The sequence below is a fragment of the Tachysurus vachellii genome, chromosome 20, assembly GCF_030014155.1.
Source record: "Tachysurus vachellii isolate PV-2020 chromosome 20, HZAU_Pvac_v1, whole genome shotgun sequence".
Taxonomy (NCBI): domain Eukaryota; kingdom Metazoa; phylum Chordata; class Actinopteri; order Siluriformes; family Bagridae; genus Tachysurus; species Tachysurus vachellii.
Window position 1 is genome coordinate 16,925,978 of NC_083479.1, and position 25,479 is coordinate 16,951,456.

The following is a 25,479-nucleotide window of genomic DNA, read 5'->3' on the forward strand; positions in this document are numbered from 1 at the left end:
TGAGCCTCTGCCTTCATATGGGGCAGATATTTATCCTGTACGGAACCAAGACTCACGATTCTGGCTTAGAAACCTGATGTTTCAATCTGAGATAAGCAGGCTAGTGTAATTAGCATGTGTATATGTGAAATATTATGTGGTATAATAATCATTTGTCCCTGACGTTAAAAACGTAAAAAAACAGGCAAAACTAAAACGCACAAATGTTTGGTACGAAAGCGGTAGTCAGACGCACATTTAATGCGTGCTAAGATAATATCCATGCAGTTTTCATGAGTTACAAAATAGATGTTTTGCTATATATGTGCAGGATGGAGTTACATTAGAGGTTCACTTTATGAGCGAGGCTATGAATACATAAATTAAATATTTATACAATGACACAATTGTTTTTTTTTTGTGACAATAAATAGGTTTTGCGTTTATAATATTTGTGATCGGAGCACAAATTAAGGTTGTGTAAATATACACATATTGAACTGGGCACTTTGAGAATCTCACTAATATAAAAGTAATAAGGCGATACACGATCTGAAGCAGTTTCCTTAGAATTAGATTCTTTGTATGTACAGTTAGAGTTGTATGGTATTTTCTTCATTGTATGTAAGTGTATTATAGAGCTGTATCAAGTGTTGATATTACACATGGATCATCAATCACTAAAGCTACTCCTGAAGATGAACCCTCTTCCATTTTCCCCTCTCCACTTCTCAGCCATACTGATATTATTACATGGCTCTGTGCTGTGATCTATTCTGATTGGTCACACACAAGTTAGGGAACCATTTAGGTTACTGTTACTACTTGCTAGTACTACTGACGTTAGCTAGTTTAGCAACATGGCATCATGCTTTGCCATAAAAACACTCCTTTTGCCACCTAACAGTCGAAACTGAAAGACGTCCCGATCTCAATGTCCCACTCCTCATGAATGGAAAGTTTCAGTTTTAAAAGCAACCTAAAAACATATTCCAGACTGTGATGTTTCTGTGATTGTCTTCACATAATGATGGTAATTGGAACAGAGGCGACCACCTGTTGGTTTTGATTCTGTGATAAAAAACTGTCTGGTCTAAACTGCTGATCTCATTGTCTCTGTTCAAATTGTATTGTATTCGTCCAACTCAATCTTGCTTTTCTCGTTCATCCATCCTACATACCCACTCTGTCCATGTCATTGCCACACCCTGAATGAGATTTGGGGCCAATTTATAGCATCCAATCGATTTCCTAGACAAACCCATATACAAAGTCCCACATCCAATCTAAACAGAAAATCTGGGAAATATGGAGCTTTACAGGAAGGAAAATCTTCAGGAGGAGGGGGTTGTGATTTTTGACCTCTGTTTCATAACATACAGATATGTTGTTTTGTATTTTTGACTTACTGCACACAGAGAGCACGGGTCTATAATAGACGTACGCAAGCCGTATGATACGTGTCAATAGTTAACGGTGGATTATGTGTGGTTTACTTATCCTGAAACGTCTGAGTTGTGTTAGTATCAGAGAATGCTTTTGTCCATAGGCAGATCCTTTGTGTTAGAAAAGAGAAACCTTTTTCTTCAGTTCATTTCTTTTCCACAGAGACAGACGATCGAATTCTGCGATCGGCATCCCGAATAAACTCTGGAACTCTTCAGGAGAGAGATGCCTCTGTTGGAAAGATATAAGATACGGATGATGTGAGCTACTATATGACTCAAACATAATTTTCCAAAAGACTGATCCACTATCAATGGTTTTTATTCCACTTGTAATTAACAGCTGATTGGTAAGGGTGTTGATTATTGTACGATAACAGCAGCTCTGACACTAGTTCTACTGCATTATAGTTTCTATAGTAACAACCTACATAGGAGTCTAAAAAAATTAAAAGGCGTGTCTTTAAAATTAAGGGCTTTAATAAAATGCAATGTCACAAAATAAAAACGAATATCATGTGAGGAAAAGTTTCTGACATATTTCTCATACAAGGATTACATACAGTACACACTCACACACACACACACACACACACACACACACACAGACACACACACACACACAAACACACACACACACACCAGAACAGCACAAAGTTTAGCACATGTTATCCGAGTCAACAAAAGAGATAAATAAAGATGTACTGCGGTGTGAAAACGTGTTTGCCCAATTCCTGATTTTTTTTTTCGCATGTTTGTCACACTTTAATGTTTCAGATCATCAAACAAATTAAAATATTAGTCAAAGATAACACAAGTAAACACAACATACAGTTTTTAAATGAAGAAACCCACATGGATTTTGTTTTCCCTTAATAATCCCTGGATGATCTGAAATATTAAAGTGTGCCAAAAGTGCACAAAAAAAAAGCAAGAAGGGGTCAAATACTTTTTCACACCACAGTATATTATCGCGAATGTTAAGGATTTTCATTAAAATGGAATTAAAATACAATCCCAATACAAGACACAACAATCAGGTGTACGCAAATAAGAGTGAACATTGAATTCTGGGGAATTTGTACCTCTAGTCTGGTTCTGTCTACTCCAGGTGGAAGCTTACAGCGCCCTCTGTGGGTTATAATGAGCATTTCATATGGATAAACCTGGAAACATAACACATGGAGTTTGTACATGTTCAGATTTGAGGTGAATGATAAATTTGAAATTAAAACTGTCCACTAGATATTTCAGATTAGATTTTTGCCTTTCTACTTGTCAGATTTGGTGATAGAGGTGTGGCCTCTGTGTCTGTTAGTCACAGTGATTGAGGAGTTTCCTCTGTCTCTGTCAGTCTTAGTGATGGAGTTGTGCCCTCTATGCCTGTCAGCCAGAGTGATAAAGGCACAACCTGTGTTTCAGTCAGTCCGTGTGCTTGTCACCCCCAGTGAAGGACATGTGTCCACTCTGTATGTCACCCCCAGTGAAGGACATGTGTCCACTCTGTATGTCACCCCCAGTGAAGGACATGTGGCCACTCTGTATGCCACCACCAGGGAAGGACATGTGTCCACTCTGTATGTCACCCCCAGTGAAGGACATGTGGCCACTCTGTATGTCACCCCCAGTGAAGGACATGTGGCCACTCTATATGTCACCACCAGGGAAGGCACCCCCAGTGAAGGACATGTGGCCACTCTGTATGTCACCCCCAGTGAAGGACATGTGGCCACTCTGTATGTCACCACCAGGGAAGGACATGTGGCCACTCTGTATGTCACCCCCAGTGAAGGACATGTGGCCACTCTGTATGTCACCCCCAGTGAAGGACATGTGGCCACTCTGTATGTCACCCCCAGTGAAGGACATGTGGCCACTCTGTATGTCACCCCCAGTGAAGGACATGTGGCCTTTCTGTATGTCAGTCATTAAGAATCTAAAGATGACATCTCTGTAAGCCATAGATATTGAATCACAATTACATAAAGCAAGTCTAAATAATATCATATTGAGTCTCTGGCTTCTATATTTCTTGCATACATTAATTGCTTGTATTGAAAGAAAAAATACGCACCTTTTATATCCCTGACAGAGACAGCTGACAGTTACACAACAAATTAAATATCTAGTCCCAATATACATTTTGCGTAACTAAAAAATAAAAAAATAACTAAAAAGCACATGCATATGCAACCTCCAAAGTTTATTTTAAACATGGTGGTCTTATTGCAGATACCGTTTGATGAATGCAGCATTATGAGATGTGAAAATGAAGCATGAGATTCACAAGGAAATAAGGCAAACTTTGGAGGAGCTCTTTATTCTCTGATCTCGGCCTCACCTTCTGCTCCAGCATGCTAGGCAGCGAGTTTCCTCGATCCATTCTCCCTCTCTGAGTGTCTCCGTTCTACACACAACGGATTCGAGAGTGGAGCGCCACACACACAGAACGCACACAGTCATCATGAGTCACTACAGATTGTCATAGTGTGAAAGCCCTTCATCAAGAGGACCTCACAGTAATGAAAGCTCTCAGTGTCTTTATCAAGCCAAAGGCGTTGCAATTAGAGCGTGACAAGGGTGTGGTTTATACAGCTTTTCTCGTGTCAAATGCAAAATTTAACATTTTCTGTTGACTTCCTCGCTGTTGATACAAGCAAAAGAGGTTCTTTTGGCATTTATGTTTAACCTTTATGTGAAGACTCTCTTTACAACAATACTACTGATAATGGCAGGAAAATCTACAGCCTTCCAAAACTTTACCAAAAAAAAAAAAAAAAGACTTGAAGTTTCACAGAATAGTCATTAGACAGAAAAGGGGAGAGAAATGAAATGGGTAAATTTTTACCCACATCAAGAACTCTAGATTCTATGAATATGCAAATACACTCAGCTATACAAGTCCCACCCCTTTCCTGGTAATCTAGTGTTGGATAGACTGTATTTGGACTGTTAACCACAACAATACTACTACTACTAATATTAATATTATTATTATTATTTTTAATAATGTATGTATTTTTTATTATTATTATGTTTATTTATTTTAATAATAATACTTTTATTCTTTTATTTAATAATATTTTTTTTTATTGAGACATATTTAAATAAGAATGCAGGTAAACCACTAGAGTGGCCAACTATATGCTCAAGTCATTTCCTTCATCTTTTCTACCCAGATTCTGTATAACTTTATTAAATGTCACCCTCTAATTGCATGGAGTCAAGATTAAATGAGTTATGCAGAATGAATAAAGGGCAGATCAAATGTACATTAGCTGCAAGGAAAGGAGGGATTAAAGAAAGGGGAAAAGCATGCAAAAAAAAAAAAAAAAAAAGGGGGAGACATGATTTTCCTACTATTTCTACCAGCAGCAACAAGCATGTGATAATACAAACAACGAGCTTCACCTGAAGTCCTGTGGAACACAGCAACAGTGTAAACAGAAAGACAGAAAGTCAGTGATAAAATATTACACTATTTAGATGACTATAGACAACACACATACATATACATATATAGCAGACACTTTTTTAAAAATAAAAACTAACAAAAATTAACGATGCATAAACACTACTCCGGACATGAACAATGTTCTGTCTCTTATGTTTTTAAGAAGTACATGTCCAGAAAACTGTGCACTGTTCCTCAGTCATGCATGTTCGTCATGTGATAGACTTTATCTTTAGAGCACAAAAGTCACAGACAAACACTGCCTAGGGAGTTATGGAGCCCTCGATCTGAATGCAGTGTAGAGGGAGGATTATCTGAAGTGTCTGAATTCTAATTATATTATATATTGGCTTAGAATATAGCATGATTTACCATGAACATTCATGTATTCATAGTTTCTTATGGTGATCTAAAAGACGAGTGGTTTAAGAGATCTTACCAAATACATCATATCCCAAATGTCTGAATATACTCTTTAATGTCTTTCACCTCTATCTATATGTTTCTATTTTATTCTGATATTTGGATGCCTGGCTGCATGTAGTTCCATCGATATGGAAGTATATCATCGATATGTTCACTACAGACTATGATTTACAGTCACGAGTGATCAGATTACATCTGCATGCTATGTGTTGGCTGTTTTTTTATTTCTTTCTTTCTTTTTTTCAAACTTACCTGTTCTGGCTTTTTCACTGTCTATGGAGGCAAATTCAGCAGACTGCAGCTATAGACGGGAAACAAAAAACGGTAAAGACTCATGAGAAATCGTTCTGAGCGATCGGCGTCGCTACGTAGGTCCAACTGGATGGTGTAATTCTCTGACCACCACAATATAACAAATAAACAATAGTTCAGTTTGGCATCTAAACTGTGTTTTTTTTTCACACAAGTCTGTTGGTGTACCTTCTACTCCACAGGTTGCAGAACTGTAATTTGTTTTAAACACGTTCTACACCAGACTACATTAGATTGGACTGTGAATATATACAGAGGTTAATAGGTATACATTTTGGTTTAGGTTTTTACGATCTGGGAAGAACGAGGGCCATATCAGCCTCAAAATCAGTCTGATTATTCTCTACCGTGGACTAAGACATACCCATGATACACTGCAAGTAAACATCAGATTTATAGACACATAGCATTTCTGTGTCCTCTTTTACAATGTCAGACAAACTTCTACATTATGTGGCCAGATGTTTTTCCCATCCTCATTTTAATTTAAAAAAGGCCCTACACTTCTGGAAGGTTTTCCACTAGATGTTGGAGCGTGGCTGCAGGGATTTGTGTTCATTTAGCTCTAAGAGCATTAGTGAGATCAGACACTGATGATGGTGAGGAGGTTTTGGGGTCCAGTCAGTGTGTCAGTTCATTCCAAAGGACACTGGAGTTTAGGACTCTTATTTCCGGTAAAAGGAAATCTTAATGCCACAACATACAAAAACATTCTATACAATTGTGTGTTTCAAACATCGTTGCAACAGTTTGGGGAAGAACCACATTTGTGTTTGATTGTCAGGTTTCTACATACCTTTGGCCATAAGTACCTAATAATTATAATACTCACTAGTAATTGCTCGTTTGTGACACCGGAAGTATAGGTACATTTTTTATAAACCACCAAGTTTTGTGACACAGCTCTAATAAGTGTCTATGATAATAAAAGGATGAGTCAGGAAGTGAAGAGCATTGTGGGTACCCGAGAAAGGCCAGAGCGATTGCAGGAGGGTAAAGTGGCAGATTTCGATGCACCACTGGATGCAACTGCAGACAGAAAAACAGAAAAAACCTTCATTACCTATCAACCTGTTCACAAAACTAAACACGAAACTTTTCCAATATTCATTCACACCTAATGAATGAGGTTTATTTTTTAATGCATATTTTAGGCACACTACATGTAACAGGACAAATCTTTCCTGTGGACTGCACCAGCCAGGATTCATATCTGGTTCATATCATGGCTTCACTAAAATCTCAATCAGGAACAAAAATCTATACAGCTGTAACCTTCTCTGTCCAGAAAATATGTAATAACTAATAATGTTACATTGCTGTCTATAATGAGTGACACGTGTCCTTGCTCTTGGCCTGAAGAAGTAGCTCTTCACTTATGCAGAATGCTTTTTACTGAGCTATTTTGAACCAGTGTTTTGGTAGAGATTAATGTATTCATTATCAGTACAACACTCTGGAAAAAAAATACACCATTAGTCCATCACTTACCCAAGTGCATGTGTGTCCTGTCAGGCAGCGAGCGTGTTTTCCTCCGGATGTGCACTGATTTCTCTATTTCCTCCTTCAAGATCAGCTTACCCAGGTTAGACTGAATCTGAAAGTGAATTAAAGTGCACAAAGCGTATAATATGTTGTAGTGGAATGATACATTTACTGTGTGACCATCTGCCCCATGTGATCATTTTCAGTAAAAGCTTCTCATATTTATACATTTTTCATACGACCCAGAAGCATTGTAAGGGTTCCGTTACACTAAATTTTATATACTAGTTAATATAAGCTTTATGTAAGGAGACATTTAATTAATTATTAAATATTTCATGAAAGACCTATACTATACAGTATAGTACCTATACAGTACCTATACAGTACTTTGGCACTTTCACAAATGATAGCTATTTGAAGGTGAAGGATGAGCACACACTCCTCTAGATCCTACAACAGCCTTGTTTATCTCAGATAAAAGCCTCTCGGGCAGCATTGGCAGTGGTATTGAATGTCTGAATGCTGTGTGGGTATGTCTGTGCTCTTACTTTGTTCATTTCCTGCTCCTGCACCTTTTTTGCGTCCTCAGTCAGGTCCTCAAATTCGTCGTCCTCTACAACTTTGCCCTGTTCTGCTGCCTTTCTCTTCCATTCAATCTCTACAGGGAGAGACACAGAGTCATGCGGCATGTGCAGGCCTGCACATATACATATTACATGATATATACATTATACATTTAAAATGTATTTTAAAATATTATAACATGATAAGGCCTGACTACGAAATAAACTATGAGCTATGAAATATTTTTGATTTGAGTATGATTAAAAGATAAGGAAATAAAAATAAATAAATAAATAAATAAATATTTTTTAATAAAAGAAATATCTTTTAGAAAGGTAAAAAAAAGATGTATTTAATTGTTTGATTTCATTTTTTAATAATACAAAATATTGGAATAATACATGATTTTATGTAATATTTTACTGCTAGTTTACCCATGCTAGCCAGTGATGGAGGACAGGGCCAGTACTCTGTCTCTATTTTGGACGGCTGGCTGGGATCAGGAGGCTGGGCTGCTGGGAACTTAGAGGACAAGATGATGACGTCATCTTTATGCTTATTTTGAGATGCTGCTGATGCTTCTAGAAGGGAGAACGGGGTGAAGAATAAAGGATCAGTGAAATATCAGTGTTTCTTTGAGCCTTGTAATGTTACTACAGTGATTTAAATAACATGGTTATGAGAAGATTAGAGCAAATACCATGCTTGTAAATGGGAGGCTTGCTGTAGATGTTGGTTCCGTTATCTGAAAAATAAAGAAACCCATTAAAAAGATTGTCATTAGAGCGTTGCCTGCTCAGTGGAGGTTAGTTATTATATGTATTCAGTGCAGGTGAATTATTGGACTTGTGCATTAAGGTGACTTATTGTAACTGAGCTGCATATCTGAGTTGTTGTACCTTCTCAGTACATTTGAGTTATCAGACCTGTATGGATGGGATTTAAAGGTTAATCTTCACATTTGTTCAGCAGTGGTGAGTTGTTCAAAACAGGTGACTTATCAGACTTATTTAGTACAGGTGAGTTATTAAGGTTGTGAATTTGAGTTCCAGGACCACAAAGCTGCCACAGCTGGGCCCTGAACCCTTAACTGCTGTAAATAAGATGAATGGAAATATAAATAGTCCTGTTCAATACAGGTGTCATCATACATGTTCAGTACAAGAGTGTTATACAAGAGTACAGGTGAACTGACTCGCCTGGTCTGTGGAAGTGCTGTAAGGGGCCTCTGGAGGAGGTGCTTATTTTGCGGATCTGCACGGTCGAGCCCACGGAGGATGCGCCAGGCGAGTCATGTTCCACCCACTCCTTTTCTTTAGAGTTAAATATCTGGGCCAAAGAACAGAAAAAAGCATAAGTACATTTCATAAATCAATCACTTCAATCAGTGGTATATTACTTCAGCCTGAATGGGCTGCCAGCTAATTAAGAGTAAAAGAATAATCAGGATAAAAAAATACTGCACAAGTGTAGATCCTACGATGAATTAGTAGGTCAATTTTACATTATTTACCAATAACAAATTTCCCAGGATATCTTTGGCTGTATAGAACCCACAACAACTGAATCGAGATGCATTAATCCCCATAGTATAGTGATGCCTTCTGGACTAGCCTGTCTAACCACTGAGGATCTGCAGATCTTATTTTGTTATCTTTTTTTTTTTTAAATGTTATTCTACTTCTGAAGTCTTACAATCGCCTAGCGAGTGCACTGTTTTAAAAATAGGGATGCTTGAGTAAAGTCCAAAATTTTCCTGTGTAAAATAAACATCACACATCATAAGTGCACCTCTGAAGCGTAGTCTAAATATGACTCTTTTTTTTTTCTACTTCACACTAACACTGAGTCAGCAAGACCGTAACGATCCAAATCTGTATTTCAACAGGCCAGACTGTAGATCTTTCAGCCTCACAGTTTAGATTTATGTGTTGCTGTGATTTACTCCAATGGCCAGACGACTGTTAAAGACGTCTTATCCAGAGTGAGCGACATGACTATGCAGTTGTGACCCGACATCAGCACTTTTGGCTGTTTAAGTATAATAGGTGCCAAACTAAATGAAAAAATGAACTCATGGAAGTACTTTGTAAGGAGTTTTTTGGTGGATTGTTTTGGAAGATTATTAATTGCTGAATAATAAATATATATATTTTTTAAATTAAAAAAGTATTCAATTATTTTATGTTTAATCCATTCTATAAGCACCTGCAGAGGTGTGCTTTATTTATTTATTTAATTTAATTTAATTTAATATTATTTATAAATACAGTACAAAAGATTTGACTGAAATAATTCAATATATACTGTATGTCCGGATGTTTTAAACCACATGCGATAGACTGTGTATATGTGTTATTGTCAGCCTGATCATTTCTGAACACTGGCAGCAACACTGTTTTGAACATTATTGGAGCACAAGCTTACTACATTCAAGCCATCAAAAGCAATTACTCACGCTGACCAGATTAAAACTCTTTTGCTTGATGATGCTTTTCCTTTCGGAGACTTTCCATGCAATGTTTGTTTTGCTGTTAGGCACAGATTCCTTTCTACAACCATTTGTTTTATGTGCAATATAAAGAATTGGAAAAATAATGTCTGCACGATAATGTATATGATTGTGTTCATCTTGTATAGTAAAATGTAATACAGACAGTGATTTCATTATCCCAGCACATCAGAACACATACATCACTGTGCCACTAACCTATAGTGTAAATATGATTTACGAGTTTTATTTATACATAAACATAAAATCACAGATAAGTTATGTTTTAACAGGAGGGGAAGCACTTTTTCACACAAGGCCATGTAGGTTTGGATTTTGTTTTCCCTTAATAATAAAAACCTTCATTTAAAAACTGCATGTTGAGTTTACTTGTGTTATCTTTGACTAATATTTTAATTTGTTTGATGATCTGAAACATTAAAGTGTGAAAAACGTGTGTCAAACACTTTTTCACACCACTGAATATATATATATATATATATATATATATATATAAACAAAATAGCTGGAAGATAACGCTTTAGTAAGCAGATGACTCACTCACCTCTGGGGAAGGTGGGGGAGAGATGGAATGAGGTGACATCGATCTCTAGAGGAGAATAAGACACAAAAAAACAAATGTACACACGCACACACACCCACACATGCACACACACCCACACATAAATTCAGGCAGAAAGCTCCATTATGTTGTCAATTTATATCTATCAGTCATGAAAAACTAATATAATAATATAATATAATTCATTTTAATTGTGAAATCATAGAATTAGGAAGAATCCATCAACCTTCATTCATCATAGCATCATTTTTCATCAACTAACTGCAATACAGAGAATAAACACAAACTAAATAAATGTAACAAATAAAAATAAATAAAAGTTACCTCCTTGAAGCTGATTTTACGAACAATTACAATTACAATTTTGAGAATGAAAATACACAGTGCACATCCATTTATTCTTTATGTTTATTCTTATATAATAACACATTCGATTGAGTTTATTAACTAAACCTGTGTTTTGCCTTGAAGCACTACAGTCAGTGCTGCTGTTACCAAAAAGTAATCACCTACCACCTACTGACCAATCAGATAAGAGAATTTAAGAGTGCTGTGCTATGACTCTGAATAAACGACACACACCAGCATCATTATTCACAGTTGATTCTGATGGAAAGCTCTCAGAGCATTGCTGACCTCTCTGCTCCTGGACAGACTGATACGATCCAAAGCTGACATGTTGAAATGAGGTTCATACACCATCAAGTCGGGCCTCTCCACCTCCAGGATGGCTTTGTCTTTAGGAATTGCTGCTAAGTCCTTATATCCGATCAGATGATTATCCATTCTGGCCTGAATAAAGGAAACAAGAAGCTCTTTATATTGTCTTTTCTCAAGATAATGTCTTAATTTCCCAGGTCAGGTAGTCTTTTTCAACTAAAATGCAAATAAAACTGTTTTGCACTCCACATTTATTATTTCTGTGAACAATATAAACAATCCTGATACAACCTGGACAAACTGAGTGTGTGTGCGTGTGTGTGTGCGCGTGTGTTTGGGAGAGAGACCTACCACAATGGAAGTGGCTGGGGATCCAGGGGCACTAGGACCCCGAGAAGAGGGGGCCGTTCCTGCCTGCTGGGTCAAATGCCAGTACAATAAGTCAAAGATCATGCTTAATAACCCAGACCAGTTTAGCAATTACTAAAAGACAGCAGTTGGATGAGAACTGAACTCTATCACAAGCTTGATCAGCCAAGCTGAAATGCTGCTCAGAGTCAGGATGCTAGAGTGCATCATTAAATCGCCAGGCACAATATACAAAACAGATGCCGTCCAAGCGCTGCTTTTATTTAATTAAATACCAAATGTTCATCTGGAATATCCCTCCGCTGATATTATACTAGGAGCCATTATACAGGGTCAGTGCTGAGGCACAGTAAGGAAGATGAGAGTAATATCTATCTGAAGCTTCAGTTCTGACCAGTCAAGAGAAAAAAGTGACATCAGGAACGAATTAGTCAATCTAAAGACAAAAAACAATCCTTCTACCTTTTGCATGATGGGTGAACACGGAAAACGTTCTCTTGATCCTCTGGGACTGTCAGATCTGCCATAAAACATAAACGAGAGTGAGTCCTGCTGTTTGTAGATTATAAAATATTAATATAGTAAATAATACAATTTCAACACAAAATAGGAAACAAAATATGAATGCCACAAATGCAATTTTTAAACATCTCTTTTTACTACAATTTTGGAAGATATTTTTTCATATTTAAAAGTAGTAGTAAAAAACATATTATATTTATATTTTCATTTAAAAAAAATCATCATTTGTTTACCACTTTTAACACAATTTTTCATTTGCTTCTAAAAACCTTAAATATTCAGATTTCTATTTTTAGATGTTTTAAATTTACTCACCTAATATTTAGAAATGTATTTTTCGATAGTATTTTACTTGAGGATGTTAAAATTTTGTTTAATAATTTACCCGAAGCTCCCACCAGTGCCTTTATCACCAGGTTCACACTTAAACTGAAGAAAACATGTTATTATTCAGCACAGCACTCTAGAATCTTTTGTGTCTCAGCTGCATTTTAGGCCATGTCTCAAGGTCAGAGAGTGCTGTAGCTGCAATATTCTGCTTGTACATGTCCTGAACACAGCCTCCCATCTGAGCAGCTGTATCAGTATCAGGTGTTAGCTTATATAGCAACAATTAATACAGAAACTACGCATTTAAATCTGTATTTACAGTACTTAGACTTTCAGGACACGCTGTGACTAAAAACGTTTACTTTACCAATAAGCAATATGTCAGGAATTAAACATGATGGGACATAATTCACCACAAGCTTATGTGATGCAGCCTGAAATGTAAATATCATTATTAATTCATTAATGAACAACAATGAAAAACAGACCCAGATTTAAAATTTTTAAAATTAGGAAACATCCATGAGACATGAAGTCTGGTTTACCACAGCAGCTATAAACAGCTGTTCTCTTAATGACTTTATAACTTTTATTCTCTCTTAGTAAGACACAAAACCTCACGTTACTGAAACACATGAAGTCCTCTGTCCTGAAAACTTTCCCATAGTCAAAGGTTTACAGTCTGTTACAAAGACGTGACACTGAAGACTCCTCCCATAAATGTCAAATAAATGGCTACTTACAGAAACCTTAACCACGTAGTAATAATAATAATAATAATAATAATAATAATAATAATAATAATAATAATAATATGTAAAATAGTTATAATTATTATTATTGATGTTGCTATTAATAATTGTATTATTATTATTTGTAGTATTATTAGTATTATTATTTGTATTATTACTATAATTAATATTTTATAATAATAATAATACACAACAATAACAATAATAATAACAATAATTATTATTATTGTTATTATTCTTATCATAATAACAATAATAATAATTATTATTATAATTGTTATTATTCTCATCATTATTATTATTATTATTATGCTAAATATTTTTCTTAGCTAAATAACTATTGTATTTATACATTATCGGAAAAAAATATTGAAAATTGTCAAATTAAGTAAAAAGACTTCTACAATATTTATGAATGAAATCCCATTTCAGAACTAAACATGTAGAAACGTGCACTATAATAGACATTGTGCAAAAATTCAACCACATTTTTCTGTTTTGAACAGAAATTATGACAAAAGATAAAATGGTAGCTCACTCACAGCTCAACTGTGTAAAATTGTGTATCAGGCCATAAATCAGAGCATCATAAACATGTTCCCAGTCTTTCCAGTGTGCAGAATAAAAAGCCCATTTACAAGCAAGCAGCCAAGCACAGCACTGTGTCTAGATGAGTGTCTGTCTGGAAGAAGGTGGTGTACCTCGTCGGTAGGTGGAAGGCCACATCCTGTTTTGACATTAATATGTTCTAAGCTGAGACGGAGGGGAGAAGATGGCTGACTCGATTCCTCTGTTTCAGCCTAATCATAATCCAGGTCATACGTAGACGCTCCTGTCTGAGTGAACTGCCAAGAAGCGTTTAAATCACATCTTGGAAGCTCCATCATTTGTTAATCATCTGAGCTGTGTTCTCGTGTACTACTCGTGACCCTCGGAAATTCCACAACATCATCTCTTCTCTGCTCAACCCCCCGGCTCCACCTTCTTCATCCTCCCTGACTGCAGAAGACTTTGCTTCTTTCTACCAGGAGAAGATTGAGGAAATCTGCCGGACCTTCACTTCAGCCCCGACTGCACTTACATCTCAGAGTATGGACTCCCCTACACCTTTGTTGTCACATTTCTCAACTGTAACAGCAGAAGAGATTCTAAAACTCATCCAGTCTTGCAATCCTACCACCTGCCCATTGGATCCACTCCCTTCCACTTTGCTGCAGACCATCTCGCAAGACCTTCTGCCCTTCATTACAACTATCACCAATAGATCCATAGCATCTGGTCAGGTACCAACTACCTTCAAGAGAGCAAGGGTTATTCCCATCCTGAAGAAACCTGCTCTGGATCCATCAGACATCAGTAACTACAGACCGGTATCACTTCTCTCGTTTCTTTCAAAAATTCTTGAACGCATTGTCTTTAATCAACTGTCTGTCTATCTCTCACAGAACAACCTCCAAGACCCCAACCAGTCTGGCTTTAAAGCAGCTCATTCCACAGAGACAGCCCTTTTAGATGTCTCTGAGAAACTACATGCTGCTAGATCAGCCAATCTCTCATCTGTCCTTATCCTCCTTGACCTTTCAGCAGCGTTTGATACGGTCAACCATAAGACTCTCTTAGCCACCCTCAGGAGTCTTGGGATATGCGGATCAGCTTGGGAATGGTTCGCTTCCTACCTGGAAGGACGCTCATATCAGGTAACATGGAGGGGAGTGACATCTGCTCCACGCAGACTCTCCACTGGCGTCCCACAAGGCTCAGTACTTGGTCCTCTTCTTTTCTCCCTGTATACTCACTCTCTTGGTGAAGTTATTTCCTCACATGGGTTCTCTTACCACTGCTATGCTGATGATACACAACTTATCTTCTCTTTCCCACCCGCAGATGCCACAGCTTCTGACCGGATCTCTGCATGTCTGGCAGAAATTTCATCATGGATGTCTGCTCATCAGTTAAAGCTTAATCCTAGCAAAACTGAGCTGCTCTTCATCCCAGGTGATTCATCCCCAGGTCATGATCTTGCTATATCCTTGCACAACGATCTGATCTCCCCTTCAGCCACAGCTCGCAACCTTGGGGTAACCATGGACAATCAACTGTCCTTTTCCTCTCATGTTGCTAATGTGACTCGCTCATGTCGGTTTCTTCTCTACAACATTAGAAGGATTCGACCATTTCTGTCCACACAGGCTGCTCAGGTACTTGTTCAGTCTCTTGTCATTTCTAGACTGGATTACTGCAATGCACTGCTGGCAGGTCTACCTATGAACGCAATCCGTCCTCTGCAAATGATCCAAAATGCAGCTGCCCGGCTTGTTTTCAACCTGCCAAAGTTCTCTCATACCACCCCGCTGCTGCGATCCCTCCACTGGCTTCCGGTAGCTGCACGCATCAGATTCAAAACACTGATGCTGGCCTACAAAGCCAAAAATGGACCAGCTCCCTCTTACCTCAAAGCCCTCATCACTCCTCGCACTGCACCCCGCACCCTCCGATCTACCAGCACTGCTCGACTGGTTCCACCATCTCTCAGGGTAAGAGGCAAGTATACTACAAGACTCTTCTCTGTACTGGCACCAAGGTGGTGGAACGAACTTCCCCTAGAGGTCCGGACAGCTGAGTCACTGGCTATTTTCAAGCGGCGGTTGAAGACCTACTTATTCAGGAAACACTTCAACTAGCACTTCTTTCATTATCTTTTGCATTTAAAAAAAAAAAAAAAAAAAAAAACACACCTTTGACACTTTCATTGTAACTTTGAACAAATGTTTTAAACTCATGGTATCTTAAGTATGTAACTTAGTGATCCAGCATTAATGTATTCAATGTTAGAGATTTAAGCACTTATGTACGTCGCTCTGGATAAGGGCGTCTGCCAAATGCTGTAAATGTAAATGTAAATGTACAAGCAGCAGGGATGAAAACACTTAAAATAGTACAGCCTACTAATGCAGGTAACATCAGTGCTAATTGCAAAGAGAGTCCTGTTCTTCAAAGTGCATTCAAGCTTGTTTTAATCTGTTAAATAAAAAAAGGCTTAAGGATTTCTTAAAGATTTTATAGCATTTTACATTAGCTCTCGGCTTACTGAGTGGCATGACAATATTCCTCTCAGAAATCTAATCTTTTTGGATTTGAGTTCAGCTAATTGTGCTAATTAGCTGCATTTCAATTTCGTCTAAAGATGTAGAAACTGCTGCTTTAAATATTTTATGGCATGAGCACGTTCATCTAACCCGAGAGTACAGTGTGAGAGCCTGTGGGCTTTCTGAATTCACTTCTCTTCAAATGGGAAAGAGGAGAAAGCTGCTTTATCAGCAAAAACTGCATAGGTTTTTTTCATGCTAGTTGGTGGATGTCTTGCTAGTGGCTAAAAGCATGGCTCTTTTTACAGTACCATGTAAAGCAAAGGAAAAGGAAAAGCACAGTTAACATTTCTGAAGAATGAAAGTGACTTCTGTGAGCTTATCACCCACAAGAAGTAACATTTTCATTAATAAAGGCTTCACAATCTAGACTAGATTTTATTCATTCACTCACTCATTTTCTACCGCTTATCCGAACTATTCTCGGGTCACGGGGGAGCCTGTGCCTATCTCAGGCGTCATCGGGCATCAAGGCAGGATACACCCTGGACGGAGTGACTAGATTTTAGATACTTATATTTCCTTATGCTGTATTGTGAATGATACATTCTCCACCCTGATTACATTCTTTGTGTGGAACGATATGATTAACATCCAAACCGATAAGGCGGAAATAAAAAGGAAATAAGAACAATTTTAGTCAAAAATAACTGATCTGAAATTAATAGAACGTGCCTTAGGTTGCACATATACAGTATTGATTTTTTTTTCTTTGCATATCCTGGCTTGTTAGGAAGATCTTGCTAATGGGTTTGAACATCTGACCTTTTGATCATTAACCCAACAACTTTAATCACTGAGCCATCACTGCCCTAGGCAACCTTCGAACTCTACTTACTGAGCTAATTCTATATATAAATAATGTAAAAAGGAATTCATTTCACAAAATAGAGATTTAAATTTTAAACAATTATGCTTGAAATTAAAAAAATATAAAAAATAATATATATATATATATATATATATATATATATATATATATATATATATATATATATATATATATATATATGTATATATACAGTAAGGGACATCAGTGAGACTACCAGTCAATGTGTGTGGAATTTTTGACAACCTTTTAGTGTGATAAAAAAAAAATCCAACGTATTTTTTTTTTAGAAATGAGATAATAAACATTATCACCATAATTGGATATATTTGGATATACTTAAACATTATCACCATAATTGGATAATGGTGGGTGCTGGTTCCCAACATTTTAACTACACTGCTGACCCTCTGGCTTTTCTTCATTGACAGCGGTTGAAAAGCATGGCACTACTCAACCTTGTTCTACCACAAACCTACATTTCATGTGATCACTGGAGATTTCTAATCCATTTCAAGAGAGCGAATCCCTACGAGGACAAAGCCGCCTGTGGGTAAGAGATTAGAGAGTAAAAATGACCCTGCTCTCTGATATAAGGAGTGTCATACAGTACTCTCTCTCTCCTATTAATCTCAGAGACACTATCCTATGTGAGCTCAGGTATGTAGAAAAGGGTAGATAGAGTTTTCCTCTCAGCAAGCTGAGCCATGTGTGATAACATGAGGTTGATTAGCATTGTGTGTTTTGGAGGAACAATGAGAGCTGCCTGGTCGGTGGGAAGTGCCAGGTGACTCAATTAATAGGGGATTAAAACAACATGAGCTAAAAAAACAGGCTATAATGCTGTATAATTAGGGCAAAAGCCTGTACCGAACTTGATATCAGTCACTGACAGTTATCTGCCAGTCCGGATCTTTCACAGACCCTTTCAACTGACTTCCACCAATCATTCCAAATTAATTCCCTTTATCATGACATATCATCATAACAATACATCATCACATCCGTATTCATTTGGCTTATTTCTAATTTAACTCTACAGCATCTGATCCTTACTGCTCTGATTTTAGTCCCAGCTGGTTACTTAGCCTAAATGTTTCTGCTTGGAGTCACTGAGGTGTGAAGGGTGTCCAGTAGAAAGCCCCCTCTTCATCCAGTAAAACGCCCCCTCGTCATTTTATCCAACGTAAAGCAGCCCTACTGACATGATTTATCACCAGAGAGGCAAACTGTGGCCGAGGGACCCAGCTGCATCAGATGCTCTTTAATCCCAGTTCAATTTGAGAAATATCTTTCTTTAAACGCCTCCTGTTTGACCTACTGCACATACGATATTTTAATTCTTCGTCTTGATCAGATGATCAGGTTCAAGTCTGGGTGCATGATGCATGGTGAAGAAGCGAGCATTTTATTCCTTATTGTTGAGGAGACATACAGTATAACTCGGTTTATTTCTGAAAATGGAATAATTCATAATTTGGTAAATGGAAATAAGGTTTCTCTCTCTCTCTCTCTCTCTCTCTCTCTCTCCACACACACACACAAACACACACACACACACACATCTGGCTTCCTGTTTTTGACATGTCCTGATCCAACCGTCCTTATCTCGTACAGTGCTCCTCTCCATCCTGTATCACACACACACAGGCTGCAGATGAACTACATTAACACGTTTCTTCTCTGTCCAGGTCTAAATCAGCTACTTTTTTTTCTAGAAAAAGAATTGTTTCCCAACACGTTATGCACATGGTAACATGTTTTTTACTAAATTCCTTAACAAACAGCACGTGTACAGTATGTTTAAAAATGATGTAGATGTTTAAAACTGATTGCTGTGTAAATAGAAAGTGTCGTCCCAGTCCCTTCATCTTTTATCTGTCTTGCTTAATAAACCCAACAGAATTGTAATTAAACAAATTGGAGAGAAGTTGTGTTTTAGTTCATACTAACATTCAGATTCAGCTCAGATTAGCATGCATGGGGAAGAAGAACCTTCTTTACACTGTTAATGATGCAGCTTTGTTGGGCGTGAAAGAAAAATAAAAGATAAAAGACTAACACTATGTTCACAGTCTTTCCAAAGGCCAATAAAAGTCACTGTGTCACTCAGACTAACTGCTAAACATCCCACACTGTGAGCCATCAACTCATTTTTAGGAAGAACCCAACGATATATTTATTTAACAAAACATTCAGCTTTTGTGTTTCATTCATTTTGTTTGGTTTTGTATATTAGTTATTGTTATAACGATTAATAAGTAATATTAACATTAATAATGATTCTGTACTACATTGTAGTTGACTAGTCATGTTAAATAGAAAAAAAATATTTACTTATTTATTTATTTATCTATCTATTATTCTTTCTTCCCTATATTTCCATTTACTGTATTTAAAACTTTTTTTAATTTTTACTTGTGATTATCATATTTGATATAAATGCTATAGATGTTTTAAATCGATGTTAAACAGGTTAATCTCTGCTCCAGAAATGATCAGTCTCGTTTTACTGAGCTATTTTTGACTTTACCACATGGTCAGTCATGGTACTAATCTGTTTCAGCCAGGCTCAGTTGCTGAAAACACAGCGCATGATTACAGAGGAAGAACATTGGTGAAGGAGAGACAAGAGCAAATTGTAAGGGAAATAAAGGCGCAACAAACCCATGCGGCTCGGCTTTCCATGTTGATGAGGAAATCCTACGCTGACATTCTCACACTTCCTCTCATCCTGCTCTTCTGCTCCTCCTCGGCCTCACGTTTTTTTTTTTTTTTTTCTCAAACTTCAATTTGTTTTTGTTTTTATTTCACCTTTCTCTCTCTTTCCAAATATACCTTTAGAAATTTCTTGCCTGCCTCTTTCCCACTGCTTCTCTCTCTCTCTCCCTCTCTTTCTCACTCTCTCTCTCTCTCTCTCTCTCTCTCTCTCTCTCTCTCTCTCTCTTCCTCTCTCTCTCTCTCTGACTCCACCCCTTTCCTCTCTCCACCCTAACTGTAATTCTTTATCTCAGAGCGGCATGAGAAGCCAACGCCCAATCAGGCCCTTTGGTGCCGTTTCCACAGCAACGAACCTCTCAGCTCCATCGTGGTTAAAATCCTCTGATGCTCTGTTCTGTTCTGTTACACACACACACACACACACACACACACACACACATTCACAGTACACTAAGAGTTGAGTTATGTTTGATCACTTAAAAGCACTCATTCATCCTCATCCTCCTCAGCGGCGAACACTACTTTACTCAACAGTGAAACATTTCCAGTGTTTAGCTGAGTAAAAAATCCTCATAGAAACCTGAGATCTAAGAGACACACGCTGTTCGCTTCATCAGTAATCACTCAGTAGAGTGTAGTGAACTGAACACACAGTGCTAACTGTTGTTAGTCTAAGGGTTGGGCATGAGATTGATATACACTAAAATACAGCATGATATGCTCTTCTGAGAAAATCACAGATAGTATCTACACTCTACACACTGGCCGATTCTGCTCTTACTCACAGTGGCTCTTGTTTATTCATCTGAACATGAGCAGAAATCTTTTGCAAGTCATGTAGTGCTTATGAAAATAGTTATTTTGAAAAACATATTTTTTAATATTCTATATAACGTCCTGAATTTGTGTAAATGTACTTACATATAGACTCATTAGTGTGAAATTAGACTGAATTCAATTAAACGTAATGGCGACCTATAAAATGTGAAAAAGTGTGTGAATAACTGTGCTAGCCGACATGCTTCAGTAGCTGAGCTGCATTATGGGAAGACTGATTTATTGAACGGTGTATTTATTGTAGGAGTTGCTTATTAATGATTATATGAATCTTTGTAATGTATCAGCAGCAGGTCAGTATTTATTAACATACACTGCAATGTATGGACAAAAGACTGGGCTCAACTGACCATCCCATTCCAGATCAAGGCCTCTGCTGTTATAATAAGCTCCACTCGTGTGGGAAGGCTTCAGACTATATGTTGAAATGTGGCTGTGGGATTTGTGTTCATTTAGCTACAAAATATTAGTGAGCTCACACACTGATGTTGGGTGAGGAAATTTGGAGTGTAATCAGTGTGCAAGTTCATCCCAACGGTGTTTAGTAGGGTTGAGTCCAGGTCACTCCAACCTTAACACACCATGTCTCCATGGTTTGTGCTTTATGCACAGGTGCCTTGTCATGCTGGAACATTGTTTGTGCCTCTTAGTTCCTGTGAAGAGAAATCTCAATGCCACAGCACACAGACACAGTGGAAAGAGTTTGAGGAAGAACCTCATATGAGTGGGATGGTCTGGTGTCTGCAAACCTATACTGTAGGTCCAGATATCATGCACATGAGCATGAAGAACATCGCTGTAAAACCTTTGGAAATCTGGTGGGAATATTTAGCTCAGTTTGGTCTATGAAAAGACCTGATAAATGATAAATGAGGCTTGTTACTTTTTATCAGTCATATTTCTGCCATGAATTCCTCCCTCAGGGTGCGTCACGGTTCCCAGCATGAACAGCTCTGCTTCCTTGTTTTGTCTCAACCCCGTCTTGTCATTGTTGTGATTATGTGCAGTTGTGTGATTTATTTTTTACAGCATCCTGCATCCTATTTCTCCTCAAACTACACATCTTACACTTGAACACTAAAATGCTAATAAGAAAAACACTGATTACTAGAACCCTGAAGTTGACGTATGTAAGCTTTATTAACTAATGCTGGATAGAAAAGTGTTTCCCTTCCAACATCACAGCTTGGAATTGGTTCCATTAAACTTTGAAATATCTGGTGACTACTACAGACTCTTATCAAATAAAATCTAATGTTTATTCAGTATCTATACTCCTTTATGTGTAATGCATTACAGATAAAAACAATGTGTTAGTGTTTGATCCTCCTTCATGCTATTGTTAGTCTACTTTGATGCCTTTCATGGCTTTTATATAAAACAATGGCTTTGCACAACACTTTGTCCCCCAAGAGAAATCCTGTGTCTCAAGACAAACATACACACACACACCCACCCACACACACACACACACACACACACACACTTACACTTCTCCACTCCCACTTTTCATTTCACTAAATAGTCCTCTGCGAATCCCTCCTGAGCTCTTCTGCAGCATCACAACACATACTGGAGTTCATTTAAAAGAGCTTGCACATCATTATAGATTATTTGAAGTGTAGTTATTACTGTTTGGTGATAAACTCTAATTATTTGTTATGAACAGTTTTTTAAAAAAAATTCTGTTGTTTAATCTATTGTTCATGTGCCTCACATCTCACATAAACAAATCTAAATACTAATCAGCCGTATTCTAGTTGCATCACACCCCTCTCCTTATTCAGAGATTATAAAACACACACACACACACACAGACACACACACACAAACACACACATACACACATGCACAAGCACATAAAGCATCAGTTCAAATCCTCAGGGACAAGATGCTTTATCTCCTATTTCCACTTCCTGAGCCTGGAAAGGTTTTGGATGCATTTCCGGCAGGACTGTTTATATTGATCAGCAGTGACAGAGATTGAAGTCTCACATCTGGATTTCTATAAACCTTTCCATGGTGGACTGTAGTGATGGGACAGTAGTGAAAATTACAAGACGACTAAAAGCTGCTCAGATTAACAGAGAGACTGACTAATGGATCTGTACAATCAGATTAGTCTCATTGATTACATCACTAATGCACTGCAACTCCTGTAAAGGCACAATGGAGAAGCTTCAGTGAATGATAAATGTGAGGATTAGTAGAGAATATGTGCAACCAAGCTATGTATGGCTCAGTGGTTAGGGATCTGGGCTCAGAAGGTTGGCAGTTCAAGTCCCAGGACCACTAAGCTGCCTCTGTGGGGTGTTAAAGGGTCAAGGGCTCTGCTCAAGCACCCCACAGTGGCAGCTCCAGTGGCTCTGCTCTGAGGCACCAAATATACGTGTGTGTACAACTTGTTTTATGTTATTACCTCATTAGCCAATTGTGCAGCAGCGCAATGCATAAAAAAGACAGATCAAGGAAACCCAAAATGTGGCCTGGGCAAAAAGATCTCTGCCATCTTTTAGTACAAACACTAACGTGATAACATCTACATTTGCTTGTATGTGTCATATTGATCATATTAATAAAGTGTTTACTTAGAGCCTAATGAACAAAGTTATTTGAAGTTATAAAAAAGACATCTTAGCCAGATGTTCACGGCACATCTAGATTTTGGCCAAACTTTAGATTTCTAGGATTTATAACTTTATTTTATATATAGGAAATGATGAGTATTTAGGGGTCTCATCTAGCCAGACCAGGACCAGCAATTAAAATGAACTAATGGATTTATTTTTATGAGCCATTTCAGATAGAGGCCCAATAATAAACATTTATGGATGTCTCCGGTGGTCTCTGGTGCTCACTGCTAATGCTCTAGATCAGAGGTATTCAACTAAAATGTAAAGAGGTCCAGTAAGAGAAAATTTCTTGAAGCAAAGGTCCAGAAGATCATTATGTCTAACTAGTTAGTGTGATATATATTTATGAAGCCTAGTAGTTGTATCAACATCTGCAAGCAATCAATACCTGACTGTCAAATCAAATAAATTCAGTACAATTCAAAACTTTTTGACAATATTTATTGTCACGTAACATGTGGAGGTGCTCATTAGTGACCCTGGAACCATATTTAGATTTGATTATGTTCATTGTAGTGAAAGCTGCCTCGCAGTTGTATGTAGAGCCAAACATGGTCAGGATGTACAGGGCTACTTCACTCAGACCTGGGAAAGCTGTCTCAGGGACGCTGTCTTCAGATTTGAGTGGATGTGTTTGTTCAAAACCTTTATGTTTTGTCTCATAATGGCGTTTCACATCGCCACTTTTAATAAGTGTCACAGTTTCTGAACATATGAGACACACTGGTTTAGTGGGAAGTGGGAAGTGTGAACAGAAATGAGTCTGTCCATTCTGGATTAAATGCTCTATTTTCGCCATTTGTTCTTTATTCTCCCTGTCTGTTTCTATCCCTTTCTCCGTCTCACTCGTCTGTTTCTATCCCTTTCTCCGTATCACTCGTCTGTTTCTCTCCCTTTCTCCGTCTCACTCGTCTGTTTCTCTCCCTTTCTCCGTCTCACTCGTCTGTTTCTCTCCCTTTCTCCGTCTCACTCGTCTGTTTCTATCCCTTTCTCCGTATAACTCGTCTGTTTCTATCCCTTTCTCCGTCTCACTCGTCTGTTTCTCTCCCTTTCTCCGTCTCACTCGTCTGTTTCTCTCCCTTTCTCCGTCTCACTCGTCTGTTTCTCTCCCTTTCTCCGTATAACTCGTCTGTTTCTCTCCCTTTCTCCGTATCACTCGTCTGTTTCTCTCTCTTTCTCCGTCTCACTCGTCTGTTTCTATCCCTTTCTCCGTCTCACTCGTCTGTTTCTCTCCCTTTCTCCGTCTCACTCGTCTGTTTCTCTCCCTTGTTTTCTACATGTATCGCTATCTTTCTTTCATGTGTAACTTTACTTTAATTCTCTCTCATCTGTCTTGCGCTGTTAAGTCGCAGTGTTTACTTCAGGAATTCACAGACTTGATTGGCTGAGTGGTGTCACGTGGGATCTTAACTCGTATACAATTGGTCTGTGCGTATCCACTACCTTTACCGTAAAGATTGCAAAAGCTGCGCCGATTAAATTAGAAGCGCCCCGTCAAGTTTTAAAGCATAACCTTTTGTTTTGGCCGTAGGTCCGGGTCCGTATTGGACAGCTTCTGGGTCCGGACCTGTTAGTGACCTCTGCTCTAGAGATTAAAAGAAAGTGTTTGGGAAGACCTTTATCTGAGTGCTCATCAGGAACGTTAGAGTTCCTTTTATCTATCTTTAACAATTCATTTCATTAAACCTCAGGAGGTTCCACAAATCTCAAAAATACTATGTTTGGAGTCGAAGTGTCATTTTTTTGGTTGCTTAAGTATTCACCCTTTGTTCACCCTACTTAAAAAAACATCTTTGATTGTAAAATCTGTAATCAGGACAACTTTATATACCAGAAGTATACCAGCAAAAGGTATGAATACTTATAAGTGCCCATAAATGCAATCACAAATTGTATGTTTATGGTTTCTATATTATTTTCTACTGTGCATGTAATCCA

At 37.8% G+C, this 25,479-nt stretch overlaps 1 protein-coding gene across 4 annotated transcripts in view; it reads right to left on the reverse strand.

The window, feature by feature from the left end:
- dmtn (dematin actin binding protein) overlaps positions 1–20,241 on the reverse strand; it is a 21,673-nt gene extending 1,432 nt beyond the window's left edge. The window contains exons 1-16 of one of the 4 annotated variants that reach the window (XM_060896102.1): positions 20,018–20,241; positions 12,234–12,291; positions 11,754–11,819; positions 11,379–11,534; positions 10,725–10,769; positions 8,868–8,997; positions 8,369–8,413; positions 8,103–8,249; positions 7,653–7,801; positions 7,108–7,213; positions 6,581–6,645; positions 5,557–5,605; positions 4,785–4,843; positions 3,766–3,831; positions 2,510–2,590; positions 1–1,656 (exon numbers count right to left, since the gene is read on the reverse strand). The exon at positions 1–1,656 is cut by the window's left edge and continues 1,432 nt beyond it. In XM_060896102.1, the coding sequence (XP_060752085.1) occupies positions 1,543–1,656; positions 2,510–2,590; positions 3,766–3,831; positions 4,785–4,843; positions 5,557–5,605; positions 6,581–6,645; positions 7,108–7,213; positions 7,653–7,801; positions 8,103–8,249; positions 8,369–8,413; positions 8,868–8,997; positions 10,725–10,769; positions 11,379–11,534; positions 11,754–11,819; positions 12,234–12,242 (1,287 nt within the window). In that variant the 5' untranslated portion in view covers positions 12,243–12,291; positions 20,018–20,241 and the 3' untranslated portion in view covers positions 1–1,542. The remainder of the gene's footprint in view (positions 1,657–2,509; positions 2,591–3,765; positions 3,832–4,784; positions 4,844–5,556; positions 5,606–6,580; positions 6,646–7,107; positions 7,214–7,652; positions 7,802–8,102; positions 8,250–8,368; positions 8,414–8,867; positions 8,998–10,724; positions 10,770–11,378; positions 11,535–11,753; positions 11,820–12,233; positions 12,292–20,017) is intronic. The other 3 variants (XM_060896103.1, XM_060896105.1, XM_060896104.1) reach the window with 3 other exon arrangements.
- Between the last annotated feature and the right edge of the window lie 5,238 nt (positions 20,242–25,479).